Source organism: Echiichthys vipera, assembly GCF_963691815.1.
Source record: "Echiichthys vipera genome assembly, chromosome: 8".
In the NCBI taxonomy this organism is placed as follows: domain Eukaryota; kingdom Metazoa; phylum Chordata; class Actinopteri; order Perciformes; family Trachinidae; genus Echiichthys; species Echiichthys vipera.
In genome coordinates this window covers 30,243,616-30,263,438 of record NC_139833.1, presented here as the reverse complement: position 1 = coordinate 30,263,438, position 19,823 = coordinate 30,243,616, and the positions used below count along the sequence as shown (strand labels likewise).

The 19,823-nt window shown below is 40.7% G+C and overlaps 1 protein-coding gene across 8 annotated transcripts in view; it reads right to left on the bottom strand.

Moving 5' to 3' along the window:
- ubr5 (ubiquitin protein ligase E3 component n-recognin 5) overlaps positions 1–13,090 on the bottom strand; it is a 37,897-nt gene extending 24,807 nt beyond the window's left edge. For all 8 annotated transcript variants that reach the window (XM_083918277.1, XM_083918278.1, XM_083918280.1 and 5 more), the window contains exons 1-8: positions 12,887–13,090; positions 7,772–7,816; positions 7,564–7,645; positions 5,642–5,718; positions 2,116–2,235; positions 1,205–1,484; positions 876–1,035; positions 442–591 (exon numbers count right to left, since the gene is read on the bottom strand). In XM_083918277.1, coding sequence (XP_083774403.1) covers positions 442–591; positions 876–1,035; positions 1,205–1,484; positions 2,116–2,235; positions 5,642–5,718; positions 7,564–7,645; positions 7,772–7,816; positions 12,887–12,948 — 976 coding nt within the window. In that variant the 5' untranslated portion in view covers positions 12,949–13,090. The remainder of the gene's footprint in view (positions 1–441; positions 592–875; positions 1,036–1,204; positions 1,485–2,115; positions 2,236–5,641; positions 5,719–7,563; positions 7,646–7,771; positions 7,817–12,886) is intronic.
- Between the last annotated feature and the right edge of the window lie 6,733 nt (positions 13,091–19,823).

Below are 19,823 nucleotides of genomic sequence, written 5' to 3'. Positions count from 1 at the left end.
AGCATACAATACCAAACATGTATAGCCTGTAACACCAAACACTCATATTACAAATCAACTACACAGACTGAAGAGCAATTTTCTTCAGAAAACAAGCTATAATCTCATTTGTGTAAAACCTATACCAGCTCAAGTATATATTTAGCAAAGAGAAAAATATTTTCTCCACTGATAGCAATGCTTTTACTTTACATCTTTCAGTTTTGTCAAAACTGGTTTGCTTCTGTCTTGTTCAAATCTTAAAGACACTGGCAACTTTTTTCTTACAATCCATCTCAAGAAGAATACAGAAGCCTTACTTTTTCAACTTTTCTTGTTGTCTTATCTTGAAAAGGCGGTTAAAGCTCGATTCCCACAAAAAAAGCCAATCAACAGTGTTCAACAGTGCCCCTCAAACATCCTGCATTCCCTTTACTAGTCAGACGTGAGTTGTTGAGTTACCTCTGGAGGATCCCAGGCGAGACAGTGAGGAGCGTCTAAAAGAGGGGTAGCCAAAGTAGCTGATGTCCTCGGAGAACATAGCATCAGCATCAATAATTACACTGGGATGAGCTGAGTGAATGTCAGCATCCAACAGGGACATCAGATCCTCTGCATTGGACAAAGGCACAAAAGGATGCAAGGTTTAACAAAAAATTTAAAAACACATTCATTACTTTTATGAATTTGACAAGTTGGGTCTACTCTAGACCATAACAATGATCAGAATTGAATCTTTGAATACTGTATTACTCTTCCACAGAAGCCTCCGATCTTAAATAGTGATGTAGCTTACAGAAAGGATCTCTTATTGAAAAAACAAAACAACATCACTTTATTTAAGCCATTGTCCTTTCCGTCTACATTTTCTGTTGGATTTGTTTTTTTGGACAAACCTCCAGGGAGGTAGGACTCGCTGGCTGTGTCGTCTCCATCATCTCCGTCTTCATCATCACGGCTCAGCAGGTTATTGACGGCGAGGTTGACATCCAGGTTGGTTCTCTGGAGTTCCCTAATGATCACACTCCTGGATTTCCCCTGAAGGACTACCTGGGCCTGGGGGGGGAATGACAACAATATAGAAAATACATGTATTGACGCTCACTGACTGCAGATTATTATGTAAACGTGCACTGTTCAATTTGCTTCAGTACGAGAAAGATTGTTCAACCGTTTTTGCAGCATTCTTTAAAGAAAAGATATGTACATGCTTAGCAGTTTGTACCTGAGTAATAAGTTCTTCAGGGATGACAGAAGCTGGTATGACCGGTTGTGGCTGGCTACCTAGCAGGCCCGAGCCACGATCCCTTCCTGTACGGATCACCCTGGTCTGTCGACGTGAATCGCGAGCTGCTGTTGATGACCTGCCCGATGTGCCTCCGCTTCCGCTTCCACCTCCGCCCCCTCCTCCTCCACTGCTGCCACCTCCGGCTCCACCTCCCCCTGCTCCTCCTCCACTTCCACCTCCCCCGCTCCCTCCATTTACACCAGAGCTCCAGCGACTCCTGTTACATACAGTGGAAGGCCATGGTCAGACACAACTGCCAAAAACACCATCTGACAGAGCAGACTCAAAACTCGCACACATCTGGGTATGAAGGGATTCAGTCTCTGTGAAAGTGGAGAAGAGGCAGCCCAGACTAAGAAGGTTTTGCATCAGCAGCATTTACAAGAAGGAAGAAATTAACTGGCGGCAGTTTTCCTAGAGAAAAAACTTTGATACAGTATAATAAATGTATTACATATTGTACATATTTTGGATATCTCAACGATCCTTTAGGATATATCAACTATCATCTTGATTCAGTTCACCATTAAACTGTAATGGGTAAGTTTAGAGGGTTATTCTGCAAAACTTCAATATCAGGACCCAAGAAAACTATTTTACAAGCAGAAACTCCATTATCCAGTGGTCAACAAAAAGCACAAAGAACACTGCACAATACTGTAAATTTAGAGTTGACATGCCTATGCCTTTTGGTGGACACATTCATCATTTACATTTTACAGCACCCTAAAGTCCTCTCTTCAGAGTGAAGAACTCTGTGGGGAAAACACCCCTAACCTACTGCAGCATCACTGCTGTGCTCTCAACACCAGGCTTTCACAGGACCATGTGTGCCTGCCAGAACTTACCCAAGGGTGTTGCCTGCCAGTCTGCCCAGTGTGTCAGAGCCAGACAGGAACCAGGGCGGATCACTAGTCCTGCCTGGCCTGGAGCTCCTTCCTGTCCCTGAACCACTGCTCAACTTTGAACTGGAAACAAAAGATGGGAGATCAGTTACAAACCTACAGAGGTCCCACATAGGACCATAATACTTTACTACCTGGGTTAACAGAAACTTAATTACCCAAGGTTTGTTCAATTATTCATTTTCTTTTAATATTACACTGTAAAACAGGAAAGGTTTGGGGGGGGGGGGGGGGGGGTTGGAGACTAGCATGGCAACACCCTTGGGAATCAGAATTGGCTGCAACTCGTTCCTCATTCAAGACTTTCCTTTTTTAAAAGTTCTTGGGGTTTTGGGGCTGCGACTGCTTTCTCCTTATTCAAGATTTCTCATAAAGGAATGCCTTCTGTATTCCATATTCATAACTGCTGTGTTCAAAATACAGGGTTCGTACACCTTTCAGAGGTCAAATTCAAGCCCTTTTCAAGCGCTTTCAAGATCCATTTTCAAGCTTCTCCAGCACCTTACGGCTGTGTTAAACTACATATTTCTAAGTGACACATAGATATTGAAAATTATTATTTAATTTATTTTTTCCATTAAAATCACGTTAAGAGATTGTATTACGTTATAAACACCAACACATTTTCGTAATACCAGAAGAATAAGAAATTCAAATATATTTCTATTCAATAGCTGTTTGTTCTGAAAGAAATGCAGATACAATTTCAAGCATTTTCAAGAATTCATCCAAATTTCAAACACTTTTCAAACCTTGAAAAAACAACATTAAAATTCAAGCATTTTTAAGGATTTCAAGCACCTGTACGAACTCTGAAAATAGGTTGGGTAAAGTTGGTATAAATAGTGTTTTGCTATGGCAAGTAAACTAATTATCACAATATTGTCAACATTTTATTTAACTGTCTGACAACATACAATATCATTTAGTACCATAATGTAATGGAAGACAATGGGATACAGAAACAGGGATTCAAATTATTCAGATGCAATAGAGAGAGAAACAGCAATTTCAGAGTCAACAAGCTGACACAACCCGTTTAACTTTTGTTAGGAAAAATCACAAAGGATATCAGACCTTGTTCAGTGAGCTGACAAACTTGCCAAAGACAACCTGACCCTCTTTGCCATAGGCTTCCAAGCACACCACAATGGTGCTGACGGAAAAGCTATTAAAATGTGAAACCGTCTCATCTTGTTTTGCAAGTCTGTGGCAGGGAACAAACTATATGTTCTGCAGAAACGTTTGGAGCAAGGAGCTCCCCAGCCTTTAATATCCTGATTCACATGCATATTTAACTAAACTCTGGAAGGGGCCTTGAAAGCTCTTAAGTCTCTGTTGGATGTTGTTCTGCTGGCAGGATATCAACAACTATCAATGACACGTTTATTAAAAAAATGCAAACTCATAGCCATCACAAAACAGAGCAGCTAGTAAAAAAAAAAATGTTTTATTACATAGCAGACACTTGCCCAGCCATAAAGAGTGTGTTCCGACGTGGTATTAACTTAGTGTAATTGCTTCGTGTACCCTGCTTAAGCACGGAACACTCACACTGGTCAAACAAACTAGTCTACAGCTAGTGAATCCTGCTTTGGCATGGTACAAATGTAAGTGTGAGTCTGTTTTTACCTGGCAGCCCAATGTGTACAACGTGTCTTCAGTGACCACATAATTTCTGTTTACGTATAGATAACCTATACGTATATTACGTATAGATAACCTATATTTGAATGAAAATCGGTTTTGTTAATGTTGTGTTGTCTGTGAATTTCCGTTGTGACTCTTATCTCACATAAATCACTATTACAGAAAGTGAGATGACTCGTGAAAAAGCGATTTCCTACAGTTTGTCTGTGCAAAACTTTTTGGTCACAAACGGCGGTTTGTGTGAAATATGTTCAGAGTTTAAGGTGTATTTTATGAACATATACATAATGATATAGAATAGAATATATAGGAAATGAGTGTGTTTATACAACAACTGCTCCAGCTCCTAAGGGCGCACTCACACTGTCCGCCCGTACCGTGCCCCGGGCTTTAGGGTACTTGTCCCCCCCTCCCTCTTCCCCCCCCCCGCTGGCCAGGCCCGTTTGTACTCACACTGCCTGGGCCTTGTACAAATGCTTCTTGCCTGTCCATACATCATCACGCCGTAACACGTCACGCGCATTGATTGACGTCATTGCGATGCGTCGCTTTGTTTACAAATCTTTCCAGAGTTTTTGTGCGTCTTGTCCGACCAAATCTGCAGTAAACACTCCACCTCCGCATCACACCAACGTGAACCTTTCGCCACCATTGTTGTTGTTATTGTTAAATGCCCGCGCATGGTCCGTCTTTTTCTTCTTCTTCTATGTCTGAACAAGTGAACAAGCGCACATAAAATTACGTCAGAGCCGCCGTAGGCCTCGTGCTCGCGCTCGTACACGTGTGCACGCTCGTGCTCGTACATGTGCAAACTCGCTTTACAATAGCCCACCTCTCCCAAGCGGTCTGTGGACGGCCAGCTAGACGCGGAGTGGTTGCACTCACACTGGTCAAACGAACTAGTCTTTACCCGTAAAACCTGTTTGGGCCCGGTACGGAAGGACAGTGTGAGTATGCCCTAATTAGCAACAGCACAGAAAACCAACAGGAACATATCTAAATATTCGTGAATTTGGTTACATTTTATTTTTATCCTAAAAAATAAGGTTACTATCCACTGGTGGTCACTGCTGCTACCTTTAAAATACAACCATGGAAAAGCTAAGTGGGCGGTCCTTAATGTGGCCAGAGTCAGACCCTTTCTCACCACTATTAGAATTTGGAAACATGCGGCCTGAAACGCCTCCAGATGTGTTTTTTGACATCCGATCGCAATGCATCCTGAGAGTGTTTTCACCTGGAGTTAGAGGTGTCCGGTTGTTAAAGGATCACTGAGAACGCATGTTACTGCCAGGTCAGAACAGGTTAAAGACAACTGGCGTTCAGAAAGTTACAACAACAATTCTGGGCCAATCTTGCTAATGGTTGTTTTGGTGTCAAGATTAGAATGAAAGGCGGAAGTATTTTTATATTGGAAAAACAAATGTGTCCCTGGAATGCATGTAAACATGGGGAAGGCCTTTGTAGTTAGAATCACTAAACAGACACAATCATGACAAGCGCACAGCAAAGCATCCCCCAGTCCAACAGCCGACTGTTGGAGGACCTTTTGGGAAGAGACCTGTGATGTTTTCAGATATATGCTTTACTCCTGATAGATTGAAATTGAAATTAATTTACAAGTGAAATCCTGTCCAACTGCTTCCTACTCAGCCAAAAGTTGCACATGTGCCAAATTCAAATCATGGCAACCACCATCAGTAAGTCTGAGTATGTTCAGTTCTTGTACTAGACATCTCTACAAGCAATCTATTTTCCAACTCAGTGCCAAAGTTGGAACTGTTTCCCGGACAGATCCCATCATAAAGGAGTCTCTTACCCATCGCTGCCATCCGGTTTGCTGAGCTCCAGACGATCAGGCTGGACAGCAAAGCTGATTCTACACACACGTCCATCCTAAAAGAGATGCATATGTGGTTTTTCATATCACAAATCTGACAAATCAAAACTCTTAAAGTAGCAATTCAAACTATATCAAGCCATGGAATTAAATCAGAGAGAAACACTCACCAACCCTTTGTCTTTCATATCTTAGTCTACTGTATATGATAGTCTGAGTCAATTTATTGCTGTGCATATCAGTTCATTTATTTTAAAGGTGCTGCATACTGAACGATATAAACCATGTTTTGGCCAAACCAAACCATGTAATTTAGTTAAATAAGACACTAAGACTTACACACTACTGTGTGTGATGTTTGTTAATGCACAATTGAATTGCAAAGAATGGAGGCAAACCATATGACTCCACACTCATCTGGAACACACTTCTACCTGCACTTAGGTCAATTACTACATGCCTCTTCATTGCATTTTTTTTTCCGAGAGAAGGGGGTTATAATCTGAGGGGGGAACTGAATCTAAAACATCTGTGTGCACGCTCAACTTTAAAAACTTTTTGCATTTCAATATGTGGAGTGAAACTGTGGAACAGACGAGCGGAGGAGCTCAGACAATGTCCAACCATGAGCAAATTCAAACAACAGTACAAACGGATGGTGTTTACAAGGTACAGGGAAGAAGAGGGGTGTGAAACACTAGGGTTCTCATTTCTTGCCATACTTGTCGTTTATTTATTTATACACAAGCGGTTATTGTTTGTTTGTTTGTTGGAATTGTTGGTTTTGTTGAGCGTATTAAAAAAAATTATAAATTAATAAATTAATAAATAAATACATTAAAAAAAAAATGTAAAAAAATAAATTAATAAAAGAAACAGGATAAACAGGAAGTAAGAAAACCTATAGTATAGATACTAAGTGGAGAAGGGGTAGGAATGAATAAGCTTATGCTTCTTCCTGCTCCTTTTCAAACATACAAAGTGTTTTTAATGAGTCTTGTTTCAAGTGTAATTTATTTTATTTTTTTTCATATGTTTGAAATAAAGCATTCATTCATTCATTCATTCAATGTGTCTATAGCCCTGGTCAAATTGGATTAGCCTAATTGGGAATCAGACAAACTTCCAGTTCATGTTTTATTTGATCAGATGCGTCTGCCTGGTCCCCCTCTGCTTTGGACAGAGCTCAAGCAACTAGAGAGCTGACGGGCTAATTATCACCGTTTCTAATATGGGTCTTGACTATAAAAGAGGAGTGCTGTTGAGGCATTTTGGAAAACAATCAAGATGGCTACAGCCAATATGGAACTTTCTGTTGAAGCTGCTATTGTATCAGTATTCCAGTAATGCTGGACAGTATTTTTCAGATCAACTACACGCAAAGCTTTTCTTAAGTTTGTGAAAGGATTTAGCAAAAGTTTAGTACAATCGTTCACAGACATATTGATGCTGCACCATCACAGTACATCTCTGCAGGCTGTAGTTTGTTAACATTTTTCCGTCATGCCACACTATCTCACATGTTTATTTAGCCATTTTCGTCTGCGCCCGTTGATACGTCCCTTTGGAACTGAAAATTAACAGGGATTTCAGACTAACTCGCATTTGCGTTTTGGTCCAGCGACGTAAGGCTAAATTGGGAAAGGGAAAGTGTCCTGAATATAAACAACACATCCAATCTATTAAATCCAATCTACAATTTATACACAAGTATAACAAAAACAGAAGCAAATGAGCTAGTATTGCATAGCAAAGTCAGAGGTCATACGATCATAGTGAGCCAGTTTAAATTGAAATCTTTTTATTATACTGGGCAATAAATAAATAATAAACATGCACTTTAGATCTACACCTAAATAATAGACCTAAAGGTGTTTCATTGTAATATCTTATAGAATTACCTCAAGGAGAAATCCTGCATGGTTTGGACCGACAACACACTGTTTTAGGGTAGCCTGCTCCAGCAGACTAAGGTGTGGATGACTGCATTTGAAAAAGGAAAAAAAGCACAAAGATAATTGAGCCTACAGGATAATGATGAAGATCCCGTTTATGGCTATGATCACATTAACAAAGAAGCCTACAGTAACAATGTTGACACAAACGTACCTGTTATAGCTGTATTTGTTGAGTTTCTCTGAGACTTCACGCAGCCTGGTAAGGAGATACAGACTATATTAATGCAAGTAATAACCAATTAATGCAGATTAATACATGCAATTCAGAAATGCAGTGCTGAGTCGATGGTGCAGGAGTAGGAAATCCTCAGTATTTGAGGGGAATTTTCTCAAGTGCCTTTTTCATCACCAAGGCAGTATTAATGGTGTCACAACTCTACAAATCCCCGATTCGATTTTTGGTTTTACTGTCATGATTTAGTCTAATTTTGGTTATTAAATATTTTTTTAACGAGTAAACAACTAAATAAAGAGAAGGGTACATGAAGCTGTCCATTCCAATACTGTCCCACTGCAGAGCTTCAAGCCCTGCGCTGGGACCCATCTCCAACGCCAGGAAAAACACCGCTAAGGGTCTCTCACTTTCACACCCGTCGTGAAGTAGCATGGGATCACGGGAGTTGCAGTCTTTATTGCTGATGAAAATCTCAGTCAGAAATAACATTCACAATCGAGTTAATCTAATGTTTATATTTTATTCACTTTACTTTTGAAACGTTTATTCACTTTATGTCACGTCCTTCAAAATAAATCGCCACAGTGGTTTCTCATGGGGTGGTAACCAGTGAAGCATGGAGCATGGGGGAATTAGGAAGTTAGTTGCATCAATTTGTAAAACTTAACTTAATACTTCATCCATACGCTCTTGTCACAGCACAGGAAATCACACTGCTATTATCAGATGAGTGACCACTTTGTTTGGTTCATTTTCTGTAAACAGCGTAGCATTAAAGCATGGTGGCATTAGCAGGCTAACTAGCTAGCCATTCACCTACTGTCAGATCTCATCCCAGAAAGTGTACTAGCAGTAGGGAGAGGCAGAGAGAAGGCAGGGTGTGCTGTCTAGCCAATTTGCTAACTTAATGTTAACATAAGATGAGTCGACTAACCGTACAGTTACCGACTGTAGCCCTGTTATGTGGCCGTGGTCAAAATAATGCATAAAAAATAAAATAAAATAAAAAGATACTGATGTGAATTTTAGGTCATATAGTCATCCCAATGTAGACCTCCTTTATAATGGCCAATGTTGATTGACAATAACTCCAGGTGAGCAGGAACACGTAATTCTTAATATTCCCACTGTCGCACCAACTCTTATCACTTTAAGGCACACGCCTCCTATTTTCTTGCCAGAGTCCTCTGTTCTGTCTGATTGGCATAAAAGCACCACCTGCCTGCAGAAAGAATATTTACACCAGGCGCTGCAGGAATAAGGCTAGAAGAATCATGAAAGATCCCAACCACCCGGATAAAGGCTATTACTATGGAGAAGATGGCAGCAGAGAGGCAAGTTAGAGGTGTTGCATATATTTAACACACTGTCATTGCATTAAGAATCAAGTTGCTACATTGATCCACAAATCATCCAGAATTCAAACGTGAGTAACAAACACTGTATTTCCAGCGCCATAAACGATTTTCAGTATAAAAATTCCATGCTCAATCATTGGATGTTTCTCACTACAATGCCCCTTGCCTTTTTATCAATCTAACAATTGGGCTAGTTTGTAGGTTTTGATTTTCCAGCAGACTGTCACATTTTATACTGATGAATCATTCCAGAGTGTTTCATGCCCATCCACGTCACAAAGTATTCTATCTGCCACTAACCTAACATTGCCCATGCTGAAACCCCTGCCACCAAAAATATCTCCTCCTACCTCAGTAATATAGTGCAGGGCTCCAGACTGCGACCAAATGGTCGGATTTTGCAACCAAAATTTGAGAGTGTGCGACGGAATTCGCTATATTAATATGCAAGAGGCTAAACAGCAACAGAATGGCAGATAAGACAGGAACAATATGTAAGCAGTGTAAGAAGATAGTGCCGTCAGCACAGTAACACAAATACGTAACACGTGAGCCGCAGCTTCTTTAACATCAGGCTACAAGTTATAATCATAGTTGCCAAGTGACGGACCTGAAGCCTCCGTAGGTGACGAGCTGTCCACAGACTGTCTCTGTCGTCTGTCGGCAGCTCCCGAGCAGAGTGACAGCAGAAATTTACTAAACCAAAATAACTTTCATGTCGGCTCCATGGGAAGAAATCCACAGTGTTTAACTGATTCATTGACTTTATTTCTCTGCCCAGCACAGTGAGTGAGGCAGCGGGCGACACACTGACTGATCTGATGTAGAAGTCTGTGTAGATACGGTTCATATGGTTAAACACATATACAGCGGGAGTAAACCAGGGTGAGTCCATCTACTTAATAAAATGGAACCGTATCTGTTCTGTGAGGTGAGCGAGTGACGGTCGTCACACCGCTTCATATCTCACTCTGTGGAGCAGTGCCTGTATGTTGTCAGGCATGAGGCGGGGCCCTTTTAGATGGCAAGCCATGGGTCGGGGTCTTCACAAGAGGGCATTATAAAAAAATGACACTGAATTTGAAAAAGCACATTAAAATTTCTGCATCTATTATCAAAATATTTATTAGTAATACAGTGAAAATTTGTAGAAATGTGAAGATTGGGTTAGCATGTTGATTGACTGTGTGCCCCTAAAATTTCTGGTTGCGCTCCTAAATTTTTCAGTTAGGGGCCAACGGTGCTCCTAGTGAAAAAAGTTAGTCTGGAGCCTTGCAGTGCAAAGCAAGTGTCAAACCTGCCCCTCCAATACAACTTCTAAATTAGTAATGAATAACGTAGCGAAAAAATATATATTCCAAGGATTGTTGTGAATTTTTAACATAATCTGCTGTATCACTTTTCAAAGTGGTCCACCTTATTCAATTACCTGTTTGCTCATTATCCAATTGCCTTCTTCATTGGTTGCTCTCCAGATTCCAATTTACTTCCACACTCACATCTTATGTAGGGACAGACAATCTTGAGGAGTTACATTTATCTGATCATTCTTAAGCATGTGTGGTGAGATGCACTGTATCCTGATACGTGCCCAGTGTCTTGTCAAGAAACAATCACTTTAAACTCCTCCATGTATTTGACCTATGCTGTCATCTTGAATATATAGTGGTCATCATTACACACAAATATAGAAGCAATGGGGCACCTGTTGTGATGAATGACCTAACCCACATGAAAGGATGTCAACAACTTCCAACTGGCATGTTTGGATGGAAGGCAAGAAGTAGAAAATGCATCAGTGCAGTGATGAATACAGTGCAGTGACTGATCATGTATATAATTTGAACACAATTTGTTCTTGCAAACAAAATAACCTAAAATTTCGAGAAATTGTGAGATGCAAGTGTGATTTTTAATTGTTTAAATGCCAGTGCAGCACTCCAAACACTACATGAAAGTAAAGGGAAATTATTTACACAGCATCCAGGTCACTCATTCACTAACCTTCCCATCAAACAAATGGCACCACTCTAGCACAGACACCAAGTCTACTCGCTTTGATGAGCTATTTAAAACTTTTTCACTAAAGCACATCAAAAACATATTAAACATCCAGCTCACTACAGGATGGTGCTATTTGCCATTCCACTGTGCTAAACTAATTTGTCCAAGTAGACGTCAGTTAGGCCAAGCAAACCAGTGGCATTGGTTGAGGAAATCTGACCGGATGTTCAAGCACTTCAAATGAGCAAAGCTGGACCAAGCATTTCGACTTCAGATAGAAGCACTTATCTGCTTTGACAACTGCAAGTTCCTTCATAGAGAAGAGAGGGGAGGGGGCCTCCAGCAGCACATGGTGACTGTAGCATGCAATGGCATGCATGCCTGGGGAGGAAACAGCCATGACCTCTTTAAAGAACCAATTCTCCATACCACCAAGATGTTTGACTGGCTACCTCAATAACCAGCAGCAGAGTAACTGAGCGTTCCCATCAGGCAGACCAAAGCTGGTCCCCCAGAGATAGATAAATAGATAGTACACCAACCTGCAAAAGGCATTCAGATACTTAGAGCCTTTACCCAATTCTTAATCTCAAAGTCATTCTAAAACACTTCTCAACCTCTGTGTCTTTAAGTAGAACAGCTCATTAATCAGTTCAATCTCAATGGATGATATAAATAGGTTTATCATAAAATCACATGTTCTGCCAAAATACAGGTCTCACACAATATCCTGGACCTTTCTTCCAACAACAATCTAGTGATTGAAACTCTTCAGTCATAAATCCCATAAGAAGCAGTGTGAAGCATGCCAGCTGCATGTCACTACTAACAATATTGTGTACAATTGAATTAACTTGTATGCTGTATGTATTTGGGTAACAGTTAAAAGAAATAAAGGCAGTATGTGATCATGTGAAGACTGAATAAGACAGCATCGATCATACACACTTTATAAGCGATCCTTGTCCTCTTACCAAAGTAGATAACAGGATTAATGTGAATGCAATGTTGCTTGCTGTGCTTCGCTGCATATTTAAGATATTTATCTCGGTGCGCAATGTTTAAAACAGACACATTAGATACATATTTCCGACGATGATAGCAAGCAAATTATGGTATTAGCCTTTCAGAAACATCCTGACACAAAAGACACTCAACACAAATATTTGGCTTTGTCAAGAGCGTGGTAGCAAACTAGCTTGTTAGCATTAGCAGCGAGCTACCAGTTAGCTGACGTTAGCCACTTCATTGATCACGATAATCAACGAGACGCCCGCAAAACAAACACTTGACACATGTCAAAAGGGTGGATGTATCATTTATACACGAAAACGTGTATCTTTTCAACAAGGTTGTGTTTTACGACCCTTATTTCCCTCGCTTTTCCCCATCCCCCAACCCGCATTGTCTATCTCAACTTTGACTGTGAGCCAATCCTCCCAGAGAGTCGAGGAAACAGCAGCTAGTGTGAGCTGACGTTATTCCGACGCTAGCCAGCTAACGTGCTAGCTAACGTTAGCACTGTTTAGGTAGCAGCAGGCTAACGAGGATTGTTCAAGATGCCGGGCCTTGTTTCAACCCTGGGGGGTCATTTAAATCATTTAAACCCGACAGAACGCGCATGACAATGTCAGCATCGCTCGTAATTACTATCTCGAACACTATATACCAAACCCCGCACGTAAATATTAATTTAAATTCTTATTTTCCTCGGGCCGCAACAACATACCTGTCATTGAGCTGATCCTCAGTCCCGGGCAACGGGTGCACCACGAAGTGTATAGATGTCATGGGGTCAATCCAAAATCACACCGAGACGTGTGAGAGATGTGGAAATTGATATTCTTTCGATTACTGTATATACGTGGATTCATAGGAATCGTTTAATGGCGAAAACCCTCGAGTTTAGATCCCAGCCTCCTCACCCACATGCCGCCATCTTAACTCTACCAAGCTTCTTCTCTGTGTGTTGATTAGTGCACATGCAACCGCTCCGCTGGTTGGACCCCGAGCACAAACAGGAAATGTGTTAAATTGGACGGGATTGGCCTCAAGAAGAAAGGCAAGACCAGTGTAAAATAATACACTTTCATACTCCAAAGTCTTTGTTCTCAAATACAATATATAGCCTTCGTTTTTATTTGCATTTTCTAGCCCCTGAAGTCATTACCTTAGGTTACTATAATGTCCAGAAAAAGGACTTACTAGGGTAATTCTCTACAAGCTAAGACATAAAAAACATTAGAAAAAGCTAAGACTATAGAATATCAATTACAGGATTTGTCAGTTAGGGTTCTCAGGACTAGATAAAGCGAGAATAATTGTTTTTTTTCTGCCGTTACAAAGCAGTGCAAGTAAATAATGCCACATGCTGTTTTTTACCATCATGTAGGGACCATTAGTGTCACTATAGAAGCCTAAGTAATAACAAGTAGCCTATTGAAATAGTAGGCCTAGGCTGAATGTAGACACAACTTGTAGTATAATAAACAATAGACTATATTTTAATCCAAAATAAATAATATATGCCAGTGTCATGTCATGGTGCGTATGGTGATGTCTTTGCTTAAACGATGATAAAATAAGCAGCCTTCTTAATGACCAAGACTTAATATTATGTCACTACATCTTAAGGGAACAGCCTGGTTATACTTGGCATATTATCAGCTTACTCAGGGAATGGGAAAAAATCATGTGGGACCCTCATTTTAATGCTGCTGCTATTCTTACACTAGAATATATTTAAAACTGAACCAAACCAGATCTGAGCTCTATAAAAGGGAAAGAACGTCAGTCTCTTCATGCTGGGATTTTTCCCAGTTAAAAGCTGTGAGTGTGTAGCCTAATATTCCATATCCCCACATCATCTTAAGCTCATGAAGTCCTGGAAGTTCTTTAAGCAGCATCGGTGCAAGCATGCTCCCCTGGTTCAGAAATAAGAACATGTAGGCAGCTGACAAAAGAAAAGTCTACTTTGAGCGGTGCTCGAGGAGGACCTGCTCTCTGTGTAAGGCAGACATTACAGGAGGAGGTGGCAAATAAAAGCATGACGGTTATCAGGTTTGATTGTCATTCTACAACACAGGAAATCAAATGTGAGTTCTTACACAAGAAAAAAAAACACATTTTTTACGATGGAGGATAGCATAGATCAAAGGATGACAAACGATTGCTCAACTAAACTGATAATCAAGAATGAGTTCTGTATTTCTTGTGCAAAATACATGAAATAAGTCATTTTTAGGAAGATTGACCCTTACCAAAAATACTCACACATTTGTCAGTTTGTTAAGCAAAAAAACCTGTCTGAGAGTAAAGTGGACTGATCATTTGAATATAATGAAAAGGACATAGCTGATATTTGTTTTTAAATGCACAGCCTAATCCAATAAAAGCTTTTGTCTTTTTATACCAGCAGATGGCAGGGTTTACCTTTCCTGTTGAGATCCAATTCAGTGTCAGGAAGTCATGCTAAGGGAGACAGTATTTGTGTCTTTCCTGCACTGCTCCTCAGAGTGGACCTGTGCATATGGACATATAGGCTAACTGTACGGGAGCTCCAGACCACTACAAGTGTCCAGGATGGCCATTTGTCAAATATCTCTCTGTATTGAAATAAGCTATCAAAGAAAGAAGAAGAATTCCTCTATGATATTTATTTTCACTCTGTTATTATATTATTCACATTACACACACACAGGCCCGAAATACACACACATGCACAAACAGGTCCTATATACATGCAATTAATGGAGAGATGTCAGAGCGAGGGGGCTGCCAATGGATCAGCGCCCCGAGCAAGCAGTTGCCTTGCCCAGGAGATGAAGTGGCACCTCTCCAGCCACCAGTCCACACTCCATTCATGGTCCACACAGGGACTAGGACCGGCGACCCTACGGTTCCCAACTGAGTCACCTATGGACTGAGCTACTGTCGCCCCAAAAGCTGCTGCAACTGGAACAGAAACTGAGAGGTTTCACCAAAGGAGATGTCAAGATATGAAACGAAGCTTGACACAGAAAGAACATTTTGACAGCCCCAGGTCTGGTTCCTCATTCATCTGTCATCTGCAGTTCCCACTTTTCCAAAGCAAAGATAAATGTACATATTCTAACCAAAATGACTGATCTATGAACTGTTCGTCCAGTCTGGCTCGCAGTTCACATATTCAGGACTTTAACTGAATAAATGTTTAGTAAAGTATTCAGTCTAAATGTCACATAAGCTGTGTGACATTAATTTATTTGTATTTTTAATTTGCTTTCACAATACTTCCGTTATGTGCATCATCATTGCTGTGAGCAGAATTCTTAGTATATCTAATAACATAAATGACAGGTTATGGTCAAAATAAAATGTACATATAAATATTTTAGGATGAAACTGTATGTTTTCATTTCACCTGACTTTCTGCTACAAAAGCCACGTGTCTTGTAACCGACATAGATACAAGTTTAGGAATCTATCTCTGTGTTCACCGAGTTCAACATAGAGGTAAATGAAACCAGGTCCTCTGCCCTGCAAAACAACCTTTTTCAAGAGTGAAGGCAAACAAAACCACAGAAATCTCTGGAGCTATATTTAGGTAGTTGCAATCGGTTATCAAATGACCTCAGGTGTTTTTTAATCTGGGTACAAAGAGTCAGAGCCAGGTTAGTGGGTTTGCAGCTTTAGAAAATGAGAAAATAACTCAACATGGATAAAAGACAACACTTAATACAGCGATTGGTGAGGTGTTTGAGCTGTTATGAATATTAATGCAGTAAGTTACATCCCCTGAGAAGGACCATAGAGACCCAAAGCTAAATCATCACCACTGATTACTTATTGAATCATCTTTCACATTCACTCATAGATCAGTGGACCAGCACCAGCTCCTGTCAGTCAGGCCACAACCAGAAGTATAAGTTATTCCCAGTGAGGTAACACGATCACTGGCTAGAGAGGAAGACTTTTAAATAACTCTTCTTACTGCTGGCTAGGACATATCTTTACAGGTCCAGGGCAGAGTGACCATGAGGGGGTAACTCCTGCCTGTTAACCCCAGGTCAGTCCAGGCCTCAGGCGCAAACCCTCTGCTCCAAACAGCCAGTCAAAGAGGCTGCACAGCTTAAAGGGCATTATGCCTGCCTGCATGCACATGAGGAATAAAGATAAGTAAGGAGCTGTTCCTGGCTTCTTCCTTGTGAGAGGCCTTTATATTTTGGACAGAGACAAATGTCCATTTCTGTAAGAGAACAGTGAGTCCTTGTTGGCCTAGGCTCACTTGCCATTCGACACTGCATGAAAAATTCTATAGGAAGCCATAATATCTGGGGCAATGCCACAACTAGATTCTCATTGCACAATACCATGCAGATGTTGTAAAGTTCTGCTCAAAAGAGCATAACTATTGTAACTAGTTAACACCGGCTAAGAATCTGGGCCTCCATTGCATCATGCTTAGAAAACTTGGCCAAAGCCCAGTAGCAGACACAGGACCCATGAAAAATGTGCTCTTGTGTGCCATGACCTGTCACTCTGCAATGTTAGGAGTGTGTGTGTGTGTGGGGTGTGTGTGTGTGTGTGTGTGTGTGTGTGTGTGTGTGTGTGTGTGTGTGTGTGTGTGTGTGTGTGTGTGTGTGTGTGTGTGTGTGTGTGTGTGTGTGTGTGTGTGTGTGTGTGTGTGTAAACTGCACAAATCAATAGCCTTATAATGACAACAGATTAAAGAACTTGTGATGTGGAAAGTGTTGCTACTTGACGAATCTATGGGCACTACCAGCTCTGAGGTTCCTGGGCAGCAGGGCCTTTAATCTATTTTACATACGGAGAGCTGTCCACTTGCGATCTGATCACTCTGAACAGATGTTAATGCCAGGTGAGAACAGCCCCCTAGATCATTGTTTTGGTTTTCAGGTTGCCAGTAACATGACCCCAAATAAATGCTAATGCTCTGTGGTGTGAACCAGGTGTGAAGAAATCAGTTTTGTGTTGCTTGTTCTGCTGCCCCCCAGTGACCAAAGAAAATGAATGAATGCAGCTTTCTGGGTCTTCAAGTTTTGTCTTGAATAGAGCTAAAGCCTTTGACATTCTAATCCCATCATTCAAGTAGATCTGTTAAAGGAGAACTCCAGCAATCTAGTGTTACATTTCTGTAAGGTTGGGGGACTTGTGAGAGACAGATTAGAATAATCCCAATCAGTGTAGTAGTTAGTAGGAGTGCTGGATCTGAGATGATGACATCATCTGGGTTTTTCTTTTTTGGACTTTAGAAAGTCCCCAGCACAAGACACAGCTGTTCTCTCCATGACCTGCTTCTTTAATTCCTACAGTAATGCAGTCCTGCATAATGAGCCGATTCATCCCTCAGACATGTAGAAGAGCTGAGAACAAAGCGTAATATAGAAAAAAGTCATATATTTAGTATGCATTCTCAATATTAAAACACAAGAACAGAAATCATTTAATACTTCATTGAATTTTATTGTATTTTATACTATAGATACTATACTATAGACATGAAACTATCAAAATATGGATTTGCGGTATATACAATTTTTTTTAACTCTTCAAGTGTCTGAAAATAAAGAATTGCACTGCAAAAGACAATTTCACATATCATACCAGTCAAATTACGCTTACGATGATAACATTGTTCCTGTTTTGTTTTGTGAACTTTAAGCATAAAACACTGACTTGGGGTATCTTCTATGCAGAAAGGTGCAACAATCCCCAGACAAATAAATATTTAGCATAGTTTGGTTTATTATTAATTAAAGCTTTTCATTCAAAAAAGATCATCTTTTTGCACTAGTCTGTGCTGCAAACTATATGTGACGATATATGCGGTAAATGACCTGTGTGTTGGGATAAGAGGCCTTTACAGGAAATAGCAGGGCAAGTGTGAACAATGCTTTCAGTTTAAAGTTAGGCCGCTGAAAGCTGGACCTCAAGATGCTGAATGGGATATTTGGAGAGTTTTGGATTGTGTTATTTCACTTGCACTCAGACTTTCTTCTCTTCCAGCATTCTTCCTGCATCTGCTTTTGAGGAACATCCCACGGTGCCAGTCTCAGTCAAAGTGCTTTGTGTCTGTGTGTGTATTTCTCTATTGTGTGTCCACAGCCGGCCTTTTGTTCTGCTTCTGTGTGCTGTGCAGGAAGGTCTAGACAGCTGACACTTACCTAATCCACAGGGCTGCCTGAGGCCATCTCCTGTCAGCTGACCTCTTTCCCCCACAAAGTTCAAGAGGCTAATGATGCAAACAGCCAATCAACCTAAAACAGAAAAAAAGATGATCAAGGTAAAAACGTGAAGTCAGTTCAACTCCCCAATTCTTTCTTTATCTTTATTTTACCCGGAAGTCCCTCAGATTGTGATATGTTTCTTCGTAGGAGACCTGGCCAAGAGCGGGTCGCCAGTTACAGGTTAAAAAGACAGTGACAATGGACGGAAGGTATAATAACAACAGTAGAAAAGTGTTGCGTCTTCTTCCGATGATGATGATTTCAAAATGTGATCTAGGAAGAAGTCAGCCGTCGTATATAAAAAGGTTTATTACGAACAATACAGGGTCTAACAGGTTTTCTAGAATAACCATCAGAGCCGTCGGCTGAATATATAAGAACTCCGCCCGACTGAAGAAAAGCCTCAGTCTTTATAGGGGTGAGAAGAAATAGTGGAAACAAACACATCTGTTTCACATGGATAAACTGACATATCCCTCGTTTAGAGGGGTTGTTGTATCCTGCTTAAAATAACATATCCAATCAGTCATAACTCAAGAGGCCCTTTCTGGCTATTTTAAACAAAATCACATGTGTGTGTCTGTGGACACTTCAGAAGAAAAGCAGGGAATACACACATCAAACAAGAGACTGAATCACACTCAGGTAAAACAAGTGCAATTTTCAGTTGCACCATTTGAATTGCTGTATATTTTCCCAGGGATAGTAGGTTTGTGAAATGTGTCACCGTTGGCAGATATTCCTAGACCATGGGGCAAAGTGGGAGAAGGCCTTTTTCCCCACTCAGTGAGGACTGAACGTGGTAGATGATGCATTCAGAGGAACCAACTTTGTCACTTGGACCAAAGAAGAGAATGGATTTTTAGAGGGAATTCTAAAAAGACAAAAGAAATCCAGTGGTGGGGCTGAAGGGAGCCTGATAGTCTCTGAGGTGGTACGTCAGGTACAAAGCTTTAGAACCACAGGTTTACAGAATAGTGTTGGGGGTTTTTTGTTTGTTTTTTGCATCAGTCTTTTTCCAGTTGGTTGCCTTTGTGAATTCTGTTCAACTTTATTACAAAGCTTTTATTGACATGTATTCTTAGAGGATTCCATGCAGTTCAAGAAACTTTATTTGTCCCTGAGGGGCAATTCATAGGGTAGCTGTACCCACAATGACAACAACAAGCCATATTAAGGATCCCCCTCATGCTATCTGTTGTTTACCACAGAGCATTTGTTTCAATCTCATCTTTCCAAAGTCTGATTACTAATCAGATCAGTGATCAGTCATGAAAGGTGTGTGTGTGTGTGTGTGTGTGTGTGTGTGTGTGTGTGTGTGTGTGTGTGTGTGTGTGTGTGTGTGTGTTGGGGGGGGGTGAAGGGAAGTCCAGTCAGGAATGTTTTCACACGTCCACGCTGTTGTGTACCATGCTGCCTCCACGGGGCCGTCAGCCC